Here is an 18,687-nt window from a genome sequence, read left to right on the forward strand (position 1 = left end):
CCTTCGTAGGGAAAAGGTTTGAGTTAAACAACTTTTGCAGTTTAGTTAAAAAAAATGACCTGAAATGCAATTTTTAAATTTTAACAGTTATTAATGACACATCACAGGAAAACAAAATGAAATCCGTTCCCTGCTCATGTGATGTTCAGCGATGGCACTGAAGCTTCGGTGGTCCACGGTGGTCTCAGGAGTGACGCAGCACTCCAAACTCTGTATTCCTGAATAACAGGTCCAAAAACATTGGACTGCAGCTTCAGAGGATCCACATGTGCTTCTCCAAAGTGACACAGTTACAGAAACTAACTTAATCAAATGCTAAATCTACTTTTGTACAGCTGAGCCATGTTTTACTCGTTAAACCCTTTGATGATGAGTTCACGGCCTCGATCTATAGTTTCACTTTAATCCAACATGACGCTCATTTATTAACGGGAGACTGCAGACATGAGAGTAGTCTCAGTCTTCACATCTACTCTCCAAAACATGACCAGTGGTTGGTGAGACAATGTCACGGCAGGTCGCTGGACTCAAACACGCCCATCGAGCATGAATGGCATCGTTTCCTTTTATATTTACACAATCTGAAGCTCTGATCCAACATGAGGACCAACTCACCCACCCTGAGTCTGGATGATAAATTAACATCATGGTGAAGGAAAAAAAAAAAAAAAAAAAAAAAAAAAAGCGATCCTTTGGTCACAGTTCTTTATTGAAATGTTCAGAGAACACAAAAACAGTGTATTCATAGTAAAACAATCAATAAATACAAACAATAAAACCTGATTATAAAAGCAGTGGTGTGTCCCTTTATCAGAGTTCATATACCTGAACACTCAGAGCGTTTGGATATTTGTTCTTCTGAGCATCACGAGCTGAAACGTCTTCAGCAGCAAGGGCTTCACGGATCATCAGGCAGTGTGTGCATAACGCCTGTGACGAGGCATTCAAGGACACCTCAGAAGTTTAACCTACAGGAGGAGAACTAAACGCTGGGGTACTGAATGACAGCGCGCTACGTTAAAGTTAAAGCACACACTGAGTGACAGTCGCAAACACCTTGTTTGTTTGCTTCATTGACATCAGCCGTCAGCAGAGAGGAGTTCAAAACCAGAGAGCACATGTCGCCCTGCAGAGGAGCGACCCGGCCAACATTAGGAGTTGTTTCTACTTCAATATTTAAAAAAAGACATTTATACAAAACAACAAAAGTCTCTCTGGTTTCAGAGGCCTTTAGTCTGACAGGATCCAGCACTCAGTCAGAAAATTTTCCATCAAACAAAAGAGCGAAACCCTTCCGCTCACTAACAATCCGGTCGTTAAGTGATGACGTGACGAATCCTACTTCCGGGTCTAAAGTAGTCTGCGTTTAATATGGCTTTTGTGTTGTTAACATGTTTAATGTTTTGTATTTTCTTCTATTTGATCTCAAAAAGCTCCTAAAACAGTCAGTGATCACTGCTGACCTCCCTCGGCTTTTATTATCGCTAATCATTTATTTAAGCTCAGTTTTTAAAACCTTAGGATGTAACTACAGCCCAGCCCATGCAGCAGTATATGAATGACTAACCTCGTATTGTGGATGGATTATCTCAGTTGTTCTCCTGGCTGAAGTTTGGTCCGTTCACAGCATCCTGCCATGCGATTACATTTGTTCCTGACCACCGAGAACACTCACGGTAACTTTTATCGAGTGGGAAAAAAGTTAGCTTGTTTATATTATGCTAACATAGCTGTGTCGCTAGCGGTCACGTAGCACATCATTATATACCAGCTAGCCCAACTTCAGTAACCCTACAAACGTCACTGCTGTTTAGCTTTCTGTCTTCATTTATGTTGGAAGTGATAACAGAGCTGTACGTTTTAATTTGTTTCCAAAACCCCGCAGTCAGGACATGCTATATTGTATTTAGATAGAAGCTAGCGAGCTAACTCCCTGCTAACTTCTAACTCCGTTAAATGTCATAAATTCCGTTTTCATGGATGCCTGGATGTTAAACTCAATTGTTACACCTGGTAGAGCAGAACGCTGATCATTTTATTAAAGATGAAAGACTTTAGACAGTTTTTCAACTCTCAGTAATGCCATAGTGATCGTTTGATATATGGACCTGCAGCGGAGTTTAGACCCAGACACGGCTAGTGACGTCAGACTGAACAACCGGATGACAACGGGAGATAAAAAGAAAAAAATAAAAGTGGTGGAAACATTCAGACAGCTTTAACATGTGAGCAGATGTTTAATCATCATTACATTTTAAATGTGTAATTTTTAACTGTCTAAAATGGAGTTTTTAAAAGAGTGAATAAAATGATGTGGACGTATTATTGCCACGGTTACTCACCCTTTAAAATATTTCTCTGAACAGTGTGTGGGCGGAGTTCCAGGTACTCAGAAGGGGAAAAAAAAAAAAAAAAAAAAGTAGAAACAGTGTTTGTGCAATTACTGTCAGAGCCAGGAGGGGGAGACGGTGGTTTGTGCAGCATCACAGCCACAGACGGGTGAACAACATGGATTATGTGCTTCTGATGAAATGTTTCTCATGATTTACTTGATGTAATAAGAGGTTTTTTGTTTGGGAGCAACAGAAACTCAGAAACACACAAACATCTGACATCAGGATCAAATTTAGAAATTTCCTGTGAATACAGAATGTAAATGATTAGACTCAGAGGCCAGAACTCCCAGAACAGCAGCTCTGATTCTGAGAATCTCCTTGAGTGTGTTGATCTCCAAGTAAATAATTTCTGATGAAGACACGCCCAACGTTTCATATTTAATAAAAACAGATTCTCTCACACGCCACACTTCAGCCTGCTCTGTGTGTGTCATCACTTATTCAGAGCTCGGTGTCAGATCACACGTCCACAACATAAACACCTGAGAAGCGATGACCAGCTCGGGCGCTGAGCTTTAAAACGAGGAGCGTCTCACAGATGGCCGGTTTTCCTCTTTTCATGGATTTGTCTGCAAAAAACCACAACAACACCCACCGTAACGCCTGCACAAAGGCACCATTCAAGTTTTCAGACGCTGAATTTGACCGTAAATTCAGAAAAATATTGTTTCTGATATGCAGTAACTTCATTGATTGACCTTCATTTACTCAACACTAAGCAGCAGAGAACAGCTGCTCAGAGTACTTTTCACATGTCTGTGGGCAGTCTGCAGTATTTATACTGCTTTTTGTATCTCAGCCGCTGTTTTGCATCTTTTTGCATTTTGTGGCTCTTTGTATTTAAAGTGACTCTGCTAATGCAAAGAGAATGGAATGGACTAAAAGTCAGCTTCTGTTTTCAGTAATGATCTTTCATATTTATCTAAACGTTAAGTTTGTGATAATCTGAAGAGTAACAGTGAGTTTAGTGTGAGCTGGATCGCCGTCAGACTGGAGGCCGTTTTAGAACGTTCTTTAAAGTGCAGATCATTACAGTAACAGTCAGAGCGAAGTCTGAACCTGAGTCTCCTCCTCCTCTTCCTTAGCTGATGATGAAGACTCTCGGTCCCTCCTCTCTCATTGGGGGAAGGCTCTCGATCACCATGTTGTCCATCAGCCCGTACTTGTCTTCTTTTTTACTCCTTCCTCCTCCTCCATTGGTTACAACCTGCTGGTTAAGCTCCTCCCTCTCCACTGGCTGTGAGAGCTGAATGGTCAGCTCCTTCATCGTCATCTGCATCAAAAGACAAAGTATTTGAGTGACCTCAACAACCCTTTGAGGCTGAAACATGTAAAAGTGTTACTGCATCTAAATGCTAACATCAGCCTCGCTAACGTGTTTACCAACAGAAAATATCTGAATACTCAGGAACCCCAACTTCCTGTTTCATAGGCGTGCTCATGTAGCTGCCCAGAATGAGCCTTGCTGAGCTGCTGGCTAAAAGAAGGGTCTGAAAAAGATCTGGAGAACCTCACTAATTAGTGGCAAACTGGCTAGAACTGTTTCTGGGATGTTGATAGTCTTCTTGGAGCCACTGGGTGTGATGCTGGGGTCTCCATCTCTGAGGAGACTTTAACACTGATGTGGGTGACGATGGATAGAACTGGAGGAGTGCCCTGCTCAAACTAAACCAGAACTGGTTGTGTTTATTGGCTTTGTGTCATCACAGATTAGCTGCTCGACAATAAGGTGGCTGTAAGGGAAGCAGGTATCAGCTTAGGTCAAAGGTCAGGGGTGGACTTGATCTGCAGCTGTACGTCTTGTACACTTGTCATATGTCTTGTAGTCTTAGCATCGAAACATTTGCTACAGAACGCTAATGATGTAAGACTCAGACTGAGGGGTCTGTGTTAGTTTCTCATGTACTGAACAATCAGTTGGTCCCATTTCATGTTTTTTCAGTTGATGCAACATATGGCACACATATATGTATGCCATCCATGTTTGCCAGGTTTCTGACACTGACAAACTCAACACTGCAGTCCTTTTTATGCACATTTTATTACAGTTCCAAAGTGAGAACATCGCCGTCAAAGCAGAGCAGAGCTGCAGGATGTATTCAATGTGTGACAGGTCCTCTGAAGAAGGAGCTGTTCAAAATCTCACTGAGATGATCGGAATTTTAACAATAATGCAGACGGACCACCGACCTGCAGCTCTCTGAAAAGGTGCAGCATGGCCACGCCCACCACGATGACCACAAAGGATCCCAGAGTTGTAATGATGTCGATGGTCGACATGCTTCTCCACTCCTGGAAGAGGATGATGGAGGTGGATAGAACCACGGAGGTGAAGAGGACGTAGTAGATGGGATAAACCAGCAGGGTGTTGAAGATATCCAGAGACTTGTTCAGGTAGTTTACCTGGAGACAGGCACAAGGACAGGGAAGTCACACAAGTCCTGTGGCAGAAACATAAAGCATGTTTGTGTTTGTCCTGGGATCCATACATGTCAGCGATGCCTCTGAGAACACACTGAAGGGTGGGAAATTTCTGTTTTTCAATATATCATGGACAGGGTGTGTGTGTGGATGTTTAGGTTCTTTTCACTTGTGTTTATGTTGTGTGTGTAGTTATTTGGTGTCCTTCAGTGGGTGTTTGATCACTTCAGGGTCATTTTCTCTGCTGGTGTTTCTTTATGTATACATTTCTATGGAGATGACGCTGTTAGCTGTTACTCACTTTCATTATGCAAACACTAGAAATCCTGCATTGTGCCTTGGATGTGAGCTGATATCTGATGGAAAGTTACTTCATGTGTATTCATCCAAAAAGTTACAGATTTCTGCCCAAATGCTGAAGAGTCCTTTCAGATGAACAGTTTGTTTTGTGGAAACACAGATCAACAGGGATCCATCTAAAGGGAGGACGCAGCTGAAGCCCAAACATCTCCGGCCCAGCCATTCATCACTGCGTGCTTTACCATTAAACAATAATACAGCTGAGAAACAGAGATAAGGGCCGGACAAACAGACCTGTGAAACTTACCTGTGTTACTATGGAGACGATAAGCGTTGCCAACAGGATCCAGGTGAGAGGATTAGCAAGGACGGAAAGATCATAAAACACTGAAGATAAAGAGAGAACGCACACGTGATTTAATAACAGCAGCAGCCTTACAAAGGAGACATTTTATTTAAACAGTGATATTTTTCTATCAAATACAGATCCAGAAAAAAACAAAAAGTCTGAATTTGGAGACATCCTTGTTCATGTGTGTATGAGGCGTGATACTGTGTATTCATCTTTAAGACAGTGATGAGGGAGGGTTTTTAAAAAGTTGAATTGATTTTCCTGAGAATGAGCCATGTGACTCAAAGGAAACAAATAAAATGCAAAGAAAAGAAGCAGAATATCAGAACACCAGCATTGTCTTTCACAGAGCAGGAAAAACGCTTTTCTCTGCAGCACGGGCACGCCCGCTTCTCTCTCACTTACCTGTGTTGATGGCGATGGCGAGGCCTTTCACCGAGGAGACAGTGAACGTGCCGAGCAGCGAGCAGATGCCGATGTAGACGAGGATGTTGGACTGACCGAAGCGAGGACAGCAATACAGCACGAGCACCGCACACAGCACCAACACCAACGCCACATACACCAGAAAACCTGCACACGCACACACACGCGCACACACACACGCACGCACGCACGCACGCGCACACACACACACACACAGGACGGATGATAAGAAAACAGATTCTGACACAGAAACATGGATTTCTGCTCCTCACTTCACATCTGAACTGATAAAAAGTTGCTCTGCACCAAAGCTGAGGCTCAGGTGTTACTATGACGATAAGCCAGCCTCACATCTGTATCAGTGTGCCTGCATCTAGACTCTGGATCAGTGAGATAACACTGCTGACATCATGGTAAAATGACATCACCGGGCTGTCATTTTCAGCCGTCCAACCTTCCAGCTCGCCTCTGTGGCCTTACAGAAGGCTACGCAGTGACCTCTGGGGCTGACCAAGACGTCAAAATACAAAAACTGCAGTTTCTCTAATGTCCACTTGAGGCAGCATCCTGAAGTAATTCAGTCCTCATATGAGTCTTTGTGGGGGTCAAGTGCTGAACTGAAAACAATGATTTAAACCAAAGTTTCCTTAAAAAAACGAACTAACTGAAGCTCGACGACCGAACGCTCTGAGTTTGAGATAGTAGAGCGACCCCTCTCACCAGGCTCCAGCAGCTTGTTGGTCATCTCCCGTAGTGATGTCACTTCCTGTTCCTGTGGGGCGTGGATAACCAACAGGATGCTTCCTAGCACACACAGCAGACAGCCAAGCTTCCCCACAATGTTCAACACCTCCCCCAGCAGGTAGGAGGACAGAACTGCACTGCAGAGCACACAGGACTTCACGTTAGCCTTGATACGGGCCACAGAAGGAAATTCAAGGACAAACATGCTGCTTTAAAACACAAACATAACGGAATTTAAATTTACAAACTAGAGCTACCTGATGAGGACACTCAGGGCGCCCAGCGGAGTCACCAGCGTGGCCGGAGCAAACATGTAGGCAGCGAAGTTGCAGACTTCTCCTGCTCCCACTGCAGAGGAAAAGAAAATCACTGCTGACAGCAACATAGGAACTATTTTTAATCACTCGAACATAAACCGAAATTTGAATAAGATCCAGGATGAGTTTAGCTGAAGGGAACTGCTGTTTAGCTCCATCACACGAGAGAAAAATACAGAACAGAGTAAAGCTGTTCGATATAACGATATATATCGGATGACGATATAAAAACATTTATCGTTTCCTATCACGCTGTCGTTTGTTTCGTGGTGTCGCAAAATAAACTGTTTACAGCAATGTTTTCACCGTTTTGATGGTCACTGTAGTGGTTATATTCATTTCTCTCTTTCTCTTAATTTAATAACCACACTACGGACGGACAAGCGCCTGCTTTTACGTGTCGTCGTTAGCAACAACGACGGTAAAACCATTGCGTTGCTCCGCGTGTCCGCTTGTTTGTTTTCCATGTAAACCTTTCACAATAAAGCTCAAGATCCTGTTGAGACTTTTCAAAATAAACTGAGTCACGTGAAAGAGGATGCAGAGAGTTTACAGAGGAGAAAAGAGCCGTCAGGTGCTAAAAAATAAACCTTAGACTCAAACTTTGAAAGGAAACGGCGGCCGTTACAACTTATGTCTAAAAATGTATCGTTTCATGCATCTGTTAAAACACTCGACTGCAGCTACACGACGCCCAGCTGGAAAAAAAACATGCAAGTCGAGTTGCCTGAGATTCACAGAATTTACAGAAAATGTTAAATTTTTGTGATTTATATCGTAGCCGTTTACTTTCGTGACAGATTTGTATACATGTCACATCCTAAACTAACAGCTGTTGGCTGTGCTTGTACTCCAGCCACAGAACTGTGGATCAGAAAATTAGATGGAACTGAAACTCTTACTGGTTAACAGGCCTCCCCACCACAGCCAGTCCTTCAGGTAACCATGGCCTCCGTCACCTACAGAAACACACACAGCACAATCAGCACGATGCTCCACCTCATTTACCTGAAAACCGAAACTTGTCTTTGTATTTAGAGACCATTATATCCGCATTTAGAGAGAGACTAGGATACCAGTCCTAAAGTAAATTTACAAACTATAAAAATATGTCGACAATCTGTCCCCCCACACCTTCCTATAAATATATCAAACATAGAAACGTCTGAAACTGGATCATCCAAGTCAGGAAATCTTTGTTTTCCTCCTTTTTTCCATCTTTAACACATTTCATCACTAAATTATAGAATAGATCTTTATTGTCACAAGAACAACGAAACAGTTTGGCATCTCTCCGTAAGCAGCATGTAGATTTTTTACAGTAAAATTCCTTTAGAATAAGAGAAACCAAAAAATAAACTTAAAGTTCAGTCTGTAGGTACATACATACCTAAACAGCGAATGTGTGTAATGACGCAAGTATCTACACAGATATGTACAAGTTATATATGCCATATAAAAGAGCAGGTGCAGTGTAAGGAGCAATATAAAAATCTTGGAACCAGTTCAGGGAGGAAGCATCAGCACGTCCATAAACCAGAGGCTGTAAACAGCCTCCTTTACAGGCTATGGAACAAATTCAAGGACAAATGTGCGGCTTTAAAACCTTAGCCTGATCCATCCTCCAAACATTCATTCACTCTCAGAGACAAACATCAGCAAGCTCTTCATAGAAGAGAAAACCCACCAAACCCACAGTCTTAATTATTCTAATGAACATCGATTCTTCCAAAATGAGTTTAGTTCCCAAAACTCAGACCTGCAGATGTCAGATGCCGTTCTCAGACTTCATGTTTGCTTTTAACGCGTTTTTTTTCCAGTATATAAAATTTAATTTACTGGCAGATTTACTCTACATGTACTTTGTGAATTTTCAGAGTCACAGAACCTGAACCTTCTGTGTTTTTTAAAACACTGTGGCGGCGAGCAGACCTGAAACAACCACAGTGTGACACAGATAGCAGCGAGGGAATAACAGAAACTCTGAGAGTGATGATTCAGACATGATCTGTGATACTCATGAGCTCGTCTGTCACGCTATACATGAGTCGTTGCACAGTCCTTGGGCAAGACACTTCACCTGCCGCCTACTGGTGATGGCCAGAGGGGCCGATGGCGCGATATGGCAGCCTCGCTTCTGTCAGTCTGCCCCAGGGCAGCTGTGGCTACACCTGTAGCTGCCTCCACCAGTGTGTGAATGTGGGAGTGAATGAATAGTGGCCTTGAAAAGCGCTATATAAATCCAATCCATTATTATCATCATCATTGTCATTATTATTATTATTATTATTATTATTAGGGCTGTTTGATATAACGATATATATCAGATGATGATATAAAAACATTTATCGTTTCATTTTATGCTATCGTTTGTTTCGTGGTGTCACAAAATAAACTGTTTACGGCAATATTTTTTCACACGCGATGGTTTTACCGCGTGTCCACTTGTTTATTTTCCCCATGAACCTTTCACAATAATGCTCAAGATCCTGTTGAGACTTTTCAAAATAAAAATAATCACGTGAAAGAGCATGCAGAGAGTTTACAGAGGAGAAGCAAAAAAGAGCCGTCAGGTGCTAAAAAGTAAACCTTAGACTCAAACGTTAGAACAGGCTTTTCCCCGCAGCACGCCGTGTAATAAATACTCACAAAGAAAAAAGCGGTCATATCGCACAGCCCTTATTATTATTAGTAGTAGTAGTAGTAGTAGTAGTAGTAGTAGTATCCACCCCGAGAGCACCTGAAACTGATATCACTTCCTGGAAAGTCAGAAAGTCATTACATAGGAGGGAGAAGAGCACTGGAAGCAACAGCGACTCAGAGTGGGAGGTGAGTGAGTTCCTGTAGTGGTGGTAAAGGTCAACGGTCTCATCTAAAATATCAATAAACACTCCAAATATAATATTGACCTCGAAGATTAAACAGACAAAGCTGCCCCTCCCTCCTCGACCGATGCATTTACTGGGAACTATTTTCAATTTTGGATGAATCCACATGTGGTCTTGCCATGAATACTAATAGCATCAGGGCTGAGCCCGGATAAACCTTATAAGTCAAACATCAGAAACACCTGACTCTGCTCACCTGCTCTGGTGTGTCCGTTGTTGGCCAATCGGAGGAGGGCTTTCTTCTTGAGAATGACACTCCCACCAATCAAGAAGGCCGACAGCAGGGCGAGGGTCAGGCCCAGCCACAGGTTGTAGGTGCTGTTTGACTGTACATCTGGAGACAAACACGACGTCACTGAGTGTGTGTTTATCAGGGTGTGTGTGAACCTCAGACTGTGTGTTTATCAGCGTTACCACACCACGCAAATGCTGCCCCACACATACAGGTCTGAGGTAAACTGGCACCACAGCTGGTGGGGAAGCCTCTTGAATTTCCAGCTAATAAACTAGTGGTGGCTGTCCAATAAGAAGTGGCCCTGGGGTCATTAACCCACTTTACCCATCAGACCTCTGTGACACACTGCCCCACTCCATCATGTGAGCACAACAGGACACCTTAGCTCATGTGACGAGCTCCTAAGACTGGCAGAGTCATATTATCCGAGCAGAGCCCGCCGTCTGAGAGAGCAGCGCTTACTCACAGTTCCTGAAGTTTCTATAGAAACGGAGGCAGAGCCTTCAGCCGTCAGGCCCCTCGCATGGAACCAGTCTGGATTCAGGCGACACCCCCTCCACTCTCTGAGGCTTCATTGTTTTATAGGCAGGGCTGAATCAGGTGACCGTGAACCCTAAACCAGTTATGCTGCAGCGGGCTTAGAGTGCTAAGGGACCTCCCATGATGCACTGGGAATTTCTTCTACGCTCCTGTCTATTTGTCCCCAGGTGTTTTTACGGCGCTTCGCTCTGTCAGTAAGTTTTGCATCTCTGTGCTCTTCATTCCCCCCACTCACTGAGCCTGGCTCTGATGGAGGTCACCGTCACTAAAAGCTGTTGCTATTTCAGCTGTGAGGTGACTGAATGTTCAAAGATGAAGAGCTGACACTGATGCTATTGTTTCATTTAGAAAAATAACCTGTACCGCGCACACACACATACAGAAAGACACCCCACCCCCCACCCACCGATATGCATATGTGGCCTCTGCTTGTGCACCTGATCTCGCTCACAGCGGTGATGGTCACGCTTTAGTTCACCTGAACGAGTCTGTGCTGCGTCCGACTTCCTCCTCCATTGTCTGTACTGAGGAAGTGTGGAGTAACCTTCCTCTCTCTGCTTCTCTCTTGCTATTTGATCTACTCCATGTTTGGTCTGCTCATCATCTTCAACTGTGCTTCGGTGTGCTTGGACACATCCTGCCTGTCAGGCTACCACGATACCAACACTGACGTGACAGATACAGTTACACACGTCCTGTGGAGTTCATTTCCTTGTTCCTCGTGTTACATCTGATCTGCTACACAGTTAACCCTGATAGTGCGAGGAACCGATCACTTCCTGGAAAGACAGTTTCAGGAACTCGTCTCCAGAGACACGGAGAACAATGGAGACAACAACACAATCAAACAGTCATTAAAGTTGCAGCTCATTAGCTTCCTGTAGGGGAAACTTCTAATGACATCATCCACAATGTCAACAAATAAAGAATGATTTTTTTCTTTCCCAATAAAGGTTTTTCATCTTGGAAACACTTGTGCATATAAACATTAGCACAAGCATTGGCCACTGCATCCTTCGAGTCTGTGTGTAACCTGAAGTCTGTCAGCAGTAATCAGGATTCTCATACCTGAACTTATTTGGGCTTGTTAGTTTATCATGTTTGCTAATACTCATAAACTAACAGCGTTACAGCTAAATACATAACATGACTAAACATGGAGGCTTTACCCTTTTTAAACAGATTCTGATTCACTCTAGACAATGATAATATTTCCGTGGTGGGCGCAGCTCTACCAATCATTGGGTTGGTGGTTCGGTCCTGTACGTGCTAAAGTAGCCTTGAGCAAGCTGGTGAACCCCGAGTTTCTCTCCGATGTGCTCGTCAGAGTGTGACTGGGTGAAGGAGGCGTGTCGTATAAAAGACTGAGTGCTGAGGTGGAAACGCTACAATGAGAAAATAGTGCATTTTTATTTTTCTCACAAAGAAAAAGGCCGACGACACAGAGTGTGTTAACAAAACAGATTATTTGTGGACCCCCTCCCCCCCTTAAACACTGGCTGATGAGTGGAAAATCCACTCATCAGCGCCTCATTCGGCTAATTTAACCTGCAGCTGTTGTTTACCTGTTGTCTCAGGTTTCCGGCACAGCACTGCTGACTCAGCAACACTGTAGTCATGGGCAACTAAGAACTATGTGAAAGTGTCAGATATCAGATTATTATTCTGAGGAAAGACTCGATGGATGAGACTGACGTGAGCCCTGACAATCATCAACACACAACAACGAATCTTTAAACACACTGATATTTAACCCTAAACAAACTCCTCGTGCCCACTTACACAGGAATGTGTGTGTGTGTGTGTGTGTGGGGGGGGGGGATACCTGTCTGTGTGCCATTGCTCAGGTGTGTGTTAATCAGCGTTTCTCCAGTGACCAAACACACTGTGAACTGAGAGCCACACCACAACCTCACCGCCGACCCTGCAGAGACACAAACGCGACACATTTTTACATCCTTTATGTTTCAGCTAATTATTTATTTTTTACTGATTACAGCCGCGTCCATGGAAGCACTCTCGTTAACCAAAGGTAGTTGAAGCAGGAGCGTCCGGCAGGCTGAATTTAGCAACAGTGACATCATTAAAAAGACACTCAAATGCGTTTTATTTTGAAGATTTAAACACTGCTAACAAACATTGAAAACAACTTTCCCAAAGCTCTGGGAGCTGCACGGCTCTGGGGTAAAACACAGGCGTGACTTTCACCAGTCCAAGATGGCGGAGCTTGACTCTGTCTGCGTGAAAGACTCAGCGGAGACGTCAGCGGTGGGACAGTATGAGACAGTCTGCTCCAGCACCAGCTAGTCGGCTGTGACTGAACTTTCAAAGTAAAATTCTTGGATAAATACAGAGTCTCATAAATACAGAGCAGTGTGCTCTGAACTTCAATTTTCCACATGAACTCCTCAAAGCATGTTTCAAACAAAACAAGACGGTGGACAAAACACAGCAGAGAGAGGATGCTGCTGTGTCTGAGCTGAAGTGTTCAGGAAGCTGTGGAGAAATGTATGACTCCCCAAAGAAAGACAGTGACAGCACATGACCCTGGGTGTTTCTATCACTGGATCGATTAGTTTTCATCATAAATAAATTTAATAAATTAAATGAATTACATTTTAAAGGCAAAAACCAAACAGGGGGATTTTTCAGCAGCAGAAGAAAACAGATGGATAGTGTGAATAATCGGGCACTCCTTACAGGACAACAGGAGCTCTGTTTTAAACAGCATTCACATCAGGAAGCGTCTCCGGGGCGTATGGTTCGAAGACGCAGCTGCAGGCGTGTAACACTGACCCGACCGTTGTGCTGCTGCAGTAACAACACGCAGCGGAGAGGACGAGTAAAACCAGGCAGAGCAGTTTAATATTTACACTGTCAACAGTGAGCGCTCGTACACGCGGGCCACCATAAAACACACCCCACAGCAGTGTGGGGTGTGTTTTAAGTCCAAGCTTTATGACAGATTAACAGCAAGTGCAGAAAAACAGTGTTTGGATTTTAGACTCAGGATGTAATTAAGAGACAATTAAATACAACAAAATCAAAAATACTGAGAGGGAGAAACACGGACATCAAGGTCAAATCCTCACAACACACTCGGGCCAAATTATGGAAAAACGGAACTGATTTTCAGGAAAGAAAGAAAAAAAAAAGGCAGAAATTTAGCTAAAAGCCACACGAACATTCACATTTCCCTATTGGCCATGAATTAAACAAAATAATTGTCCATCTTACGATGCTTTTACATGATGCCAAGCTGTCTGTTTCTATGGCGCTTCCTCAAAACAGCAACTTTTATCTAATTTGGCCTGAATTACAGGAGCAGGCCAGCATCCCTGAACAGCAGCCGGCTGCTTGGATTTTAAGGTCCGGACTCTTCTACTGCGAAGCTGTGTGGATTCTCTGTCAGCCCCATGGCTTCACAGTAGAAGAGTCCAGATGTTGGACCGGGCTGCCTACGGCTCAGCGCTTTCGCCAACATCTGGAGCATGACGAAACCCAAAATGTAACAACGATGAGCCGGGACTGCTAGACTCCTCCACCACACAGGAACGGGACAACATTTACTCATAAAAGTCCAGCAGCTGCTCTCCTCAGCTACAGCTGAGGAGAGCTATCTAAAATCTATCATAAGATAATATCCATCTGAATAGAGCCCAGAAAAATGTGTGAAAACAGCGAGATCAAACCGAGCTGCTGTGAGATATAATCAAAGAGTTTCATCAGGAAATACGAGAACATAAATTTCATGTTCATCAGAGCAGGTGCGCTCAGTCTTCCATCATATTTCTGAGATTTGCATCATAAAAGCTCAGCACGGGCTGGAAATCATTAACAGCAGCCTCCATGACTCAAGCTGAACATGATGATGGGAACTAAGCTGAGCTGAAGCATAGAAAACAAACAGAAGTACAACTGCTGCTTGTTTCTGTGCTGATTATTACCCAGCTAACACACAAAGTGTGTTCCTGCAGTGTTGTTAATGTCAGTTATTGCCTTCAAATATATCTGTGACCGAGTATCTCCAGGTCACTAATCCAAGGAGCCGGGAAAGAAAAGCGATCAGATTCTTTAAGTTTGTTGGAGATGCTTCATCCCAGAAGCTTCTTCAGTTCTGAAACCAAATGGAGCAGAGTCCCAGGGACTTAAGCCTGAGTGGGAGTTGACCCTTAAGAGTGATTCATCAAATGATTCAATGTGTGAAAATGGGTGTGGGTCATTGTCAGCAGAGGTTTCAGGTGAAACTATTGTGAGACCTTGCCTCACTCTGTCATGTGACTTATTGAGAACACTTGAGCCAGGATGTGAGTGGGCGTTAAGGCGTCTGGGAGGCATCTCAAAACCACCTGTCTTCTCTGTCCAAAATGTGAACATCCTCGTAGAGTGACCTTTGACCTTTAGATGTACAGCCGAGGTGGCTCTTCTAGGTTCTCCCATGTGTTTATGAAGTGTTGGGTTTCTGTAGAGGTCTGAGCTCTCCTTGCTGCGCTGCACAGGATACTATTGCTGCCACAAACGATTATTTTGATAGTCGACTAATCAGATCATCATCCATTGTACTTAAAACGTACAGCTTATTGCACCAGCATGTATCTGCTCTTATATAACCATCACTAGCTTACAGCTTTAAGTGTTTCAGGTCTGTGCTAACTAAAAATAAATACAAGATGGTAGTTTATTAAATTTTAATTAAATGTGCAGATTGTTTCGGTGAAGTTTAATAAACTCACCGGTTTACTCAGGAACAAATAAAATACTAAAAAAAAGCCAAACAATAACATTTTTAAGTTATCTAAGTGACTCATATATCATGTTTAACCTGAGTAGTGAAAGACGGCGGTGGGTTTGAAAACAATTTGCGGGGAGTCCGGTGTTCTCACGGCTCTAGTGAGCCTAGCCCCCGGCTCGCTATCGAGCTAGTGGGTAACAGACGTCTCCGAAAACGTCGGAGCGCTTTTGAAAATATGTGGTGTCCTGATAAACTGAGCAGATATTTGAGGTTTACACAGCTACATTCTCGCCTGAAAATATGTTAAACGTTTATTTTGTGACCCAGAAAGAATAATAAGAGTAATATTAAAACTAACTAGCTGCCGCCATTGTTGGAAACTGCGCTGGGCTGCGCTATGAATTCTGGGACACAGCTTCTTCTTATTCGGGGTTTAACAGCAGCTGGCATCCTTGTACATGCAGTGCTGCCATCTTCTGTTTCAGTCCGTTATTACACTCTTAAATCCTGCTACTTATTCCTGCGTCTTTTGGGATCTTACAAAGCTTCAAACGACGCGTCGACTATTAAATCAGTCGTCGACGATTCTGATAGTCGACGTAATCGTGGCAGCCCTACAGGATACACCACCAGTTCTGGTCTGAGGGTGTGGCTGGGTCTGAGGTACACTGGGATGTCGTGTTTGGAGAACACTGAGTTTCTCTGATTAACCTGCTACATAACAGATGATAGTGCTGTCCCAGTGTAAGTGAAGAAGCTCCTCAGAGGAGAGGAGAACAATCTTCAAGAAACTTCAATATATCTGTGGCTGTTCTTCTCAAGCTCCTCAGAATTGTGACAGAACACCAGAGATGATGACAGCTAAACTACAACTGAGCTCCACAGCAAGTTTACACGCTGGATTTATTTTTGATCAACTATTTGTCAATCTCTCTCTCCCGCTGTCTCTCTCACACACAGAGCAAACACTCGTGGAAACGCCCCTGTCCATCAGGCTGAGGAGAAGGAGCATTTTTCCGGATCGTTGTGAGTCATTTTTAAACAGAGCGCACCCGCACTCTGCATTCGTTTCCTGCTCCACAAACAAACACCTGACTGACTGTGACTGTGACACACACACACACACACTTCTTTCTGACTTCTTACCGTTTGTGCACGTCTCATTGCTCAGGTGAACATCTCGCATCGTGCTGCTTTGTTGAGGCTTTCACAGAACCGGAAGTAGCCTGCGGACTCTGCGCATCCACAGAACTCAAATTAATTGTCCGGAGATGTTCAGAAAGCGAGCAACAGCGTCGCAGCCAGCATGGAACCCGCAGCCCGGCTCACTCACACCACAGCCCCGTCACGGAATCAGCGGAACAACGACTGAAAGCAGCGGGGCAGGTGAACACCTGACCCCGCCCTGCCGGCACGAGCCGGTCCCGCCCTACACAGGCGGAGCAAACTCAGCAGAGGCCCGGGGCAAAAATGCGCCGTGGGGCCCCAGTTTCTATGATTTTCAATTGATTTAAGTATTAAGTAGTATTTTGAAACTTATTTAATTCCTTCAAAGTCAATAGATTGAGCTGACAGTCAAGTGACAATAATGCTAAATATTTCAAACTATTATTGGCATTATTTGAATTGACAACATGGGAATTCTAAATATTCCCATACTTGGACCTCTGACCTCTTCCTCAAATGAGGTTAACTTAAAATTAAAACTGCTTAAAATTCTTCTGATTTAGTTTTTTATTGGCAACATTTAGGAAATAATACTGGTATATGGGAATTCTAAATAGAGCATTGTAGTTTGCATCCCCACTGTATAATCATGAGGACCTGAATAAAAAACACTGACACTGAGCTGCTGAAATAAAGATGACAAGGGATTGTTGAAAAAAGGACATCATGTCCGAGTGCATGATGTGTTTATATCCTGTTCAGAGAAGTGACACTATAAGCTAAACACAAATATTTGAAAAGTGAAAGCTCAGCAGTTTGTGCTGGATAGCAGCAGGTACCTAACATGCTTGAGTTTTCAATGTAATCAATTAACTGAATTCATCACAACAAAAGAACACACTTTTTTGCCTCACGTCGTCACATTTTGCATTTTTATTTTCTTGGAAAATTAATTTTATCCATTTCTCAGCACTTCATTTGACAGCAGTTGGTTTTCAGAGAGAGGACAGCTGTGGCTCTCCTCTGAAGCAGGGGGGGAGGTGGGGTTGGGACTCAGACCTGATTAGCCGAGCCTGGCTCGACTAAACAAAGTCCAGCAGAGCAGTGTTCAGTTGCAGTAGTTCTGCAGGTCAAAGATGGTACAGGGTTTGTGGCAGCATTCCTCCACAATGCCTCGCTTCACCATCATTTCCATCTGGTCTTTGAAGGTCACTTCATTCTCGCCACCTTGCACCACAGCGCCACCTGCCTTTGGAGGGAGGAAACCTGATGGGATGAAGAGCAGGTGAATGTTCAGATCTAAAATTATGGGAATTTATATTAAATAATACATTTTAAACATATTAGAACATAAATTACTAATTCTAACACAAAGTGTTACAAAATCAGCGCCATTATATGATGCAGGTGTTGAGACAAATGACAATAGATGTAAATTAATCATGTAGGGTCCATAAAGATATGGAAAATTACAGTTTCCAACATGAAAGCTGATTTAAAGTGAATTGAGAGAAAGAAAAGTTGCCCTGAAATAGCTTGTCTAGTGTTTCTGTTCATGGTTGGCGGTCTCACCAAGCAGAGGGTCCACATCTCTCCTGGGGTTGTAGAAGAAGCCTCTGTCCCCACAGACCAGATACAGGGCGTCCACCAGGTGAGAGCCGCACAGGTGCTGTGGCCCACCGACGGCCTGGGAGCCCGGCCACGAAACCATCATTAAGACGAGCAGGGAGAAGGTCTGGAGCCAGAGCGCTGCCATGCTGGAAAGAGCTGAACACAAAAGCACATTCACGTTAGCATCACAGTCACTGTCCTCACAACCAAACCTACAGCCAGCACTCACCTGCACAGGCAGAGAGGAGGAGGTAACTTTGAGATGTAGGGCAGGAGCAGCTGTGTGAGGCAGAACCAAGAGCCTTCTCGCCATTTATACTCCACCAGCACCACCTGGACACACCCCCTGCTATTTCACCCACATTGTGGGGACTTGTGTATGATTACGGATTATGGGGACTCTGCAAACCATTAATATGATTTATTAAACCTGAGGTGAAAGATTTGGTTGAAGTTTCAGGAAATGAACAGCCCTGTGAAGAGATGGCGTGTGTGTGTGTGTGTGTGTGTGTGTGTGCGTGCGTGCGTGCGTGCGTGTGTGTGTGTGTGTGCGTGCGT

General features: G+C 43.7%; 2 protein-coding genes across 2 annotated transcripts; both read right to left on the reverse strand.

Annotated features, from left to right (window-relative positions):
- Positions 1-697: 697 nt before the first annotated feature.
- LOC308387702 (magnesium transporter NIPA2-like) lies at positions 698-16,913 on the reverse strand. The gene is made up of 11 exons (XM_080867951.1): positions 16,498-16,913; positions 12,445-12,543; positions 10,041-10,178; positions 7,859-7,915; positions 6,897-6,987; positions 6,616-6,776; positions 5,875-6,042; positions 5,425-5,504; positions 4,587-4,799; positions 3,456-3,669; positions 698-2,965 (listed from the first exon to the last, which is right to left on the reverse strand). The coding sequence occupies exons 1-10, from the start codon at positions 16,535-16,537 to the stop codon at positions 3,478-3,480; spliced, it is 1,239 nt and encodes a 412-aa protein (XP_080724077.1). The 5' UTR covers positions 16,538-16,913; the 3' UTR covers positions 698-2,965; positions 3,456-3,477.
- Positions 16,914-17,173: 260 nt separating this feature from the next.
- Positions 17,174-18,403, reverse strand: ins (preproinsulin). Its single transcript, XM_080868034.1, has 3 exons — positions 18,359-18,403; positions 18,091-18,285; positions 17,174-17,784 (listed from the first exon to the last, which is right to left on the reverse strand). The coding sequence occupies exons 2-3, from the start codon at positions 18,272-18,274 to the stop codon at positions 17,627-17,629; spliced, it is 342 nt and encodes a 113-aa protein (XP_080724160.1). The 5' UTR covers positions 18,275-18,285; positions 18,359-18,403; the 3' UTR covers positions 17,174-17,626.
- Between the last annotated feature and the right edge of the window lie 284 nt (positions 18,404-18,687).

This window comes from Rhamphochromis sp. 'chilingali', assembly GCF_963969265.1.
Source record: "Rhamphochromis sp. 'chilingali' genome assembly, chromosome: 19".
Taxonomy (NCBI): Eukaryota; Metazoa; Chordata; class Actinopteri; order Cichliformes; family Cichlidae; genus Rhamphochromis; species Rhamphochromis sp. 'chilingali'.

Excerpts from the sequence above, each read along its gene's own strand:
- ins (XM_080868034.1), bottom strand. The coding sequence starts at position 18,274 with ATGGCAGCGCTCTGGCTCCAGACCTTCTCCCTGCTCGTCTTAATGATG. Across the intron at positions 17,785-18,090 it reads AGATGTGGACCCTCTGCTTG|GTTTCCTCCCTCCAAAGGCA; the intron begins GTGAGACCGCCA and ends TCATCCCATCAG.
- LOC308387702 (XM_080867951.1), bottom strand. The coding sequence starts at position 16,537 with ATGCGAGATGTTCACCTGAGCAATGAGACGTGCACAAACG. Across the intron at positions 5,505-5,874 it reads CGCCATCGCCATCAACACAG|TGTTTTATGATCTTTCCGTC; the intron begins GTAAGTGAGAGA and ends CTTTATCTTCAG. Across the intron at positions 4,800-5,424 it reads TCGTCTCCATAGTAACACAG|GTAAACTACCTGAACAAGTC; the intron begins GTAAGTTTCACA and ends GCCTGTCTCCAG.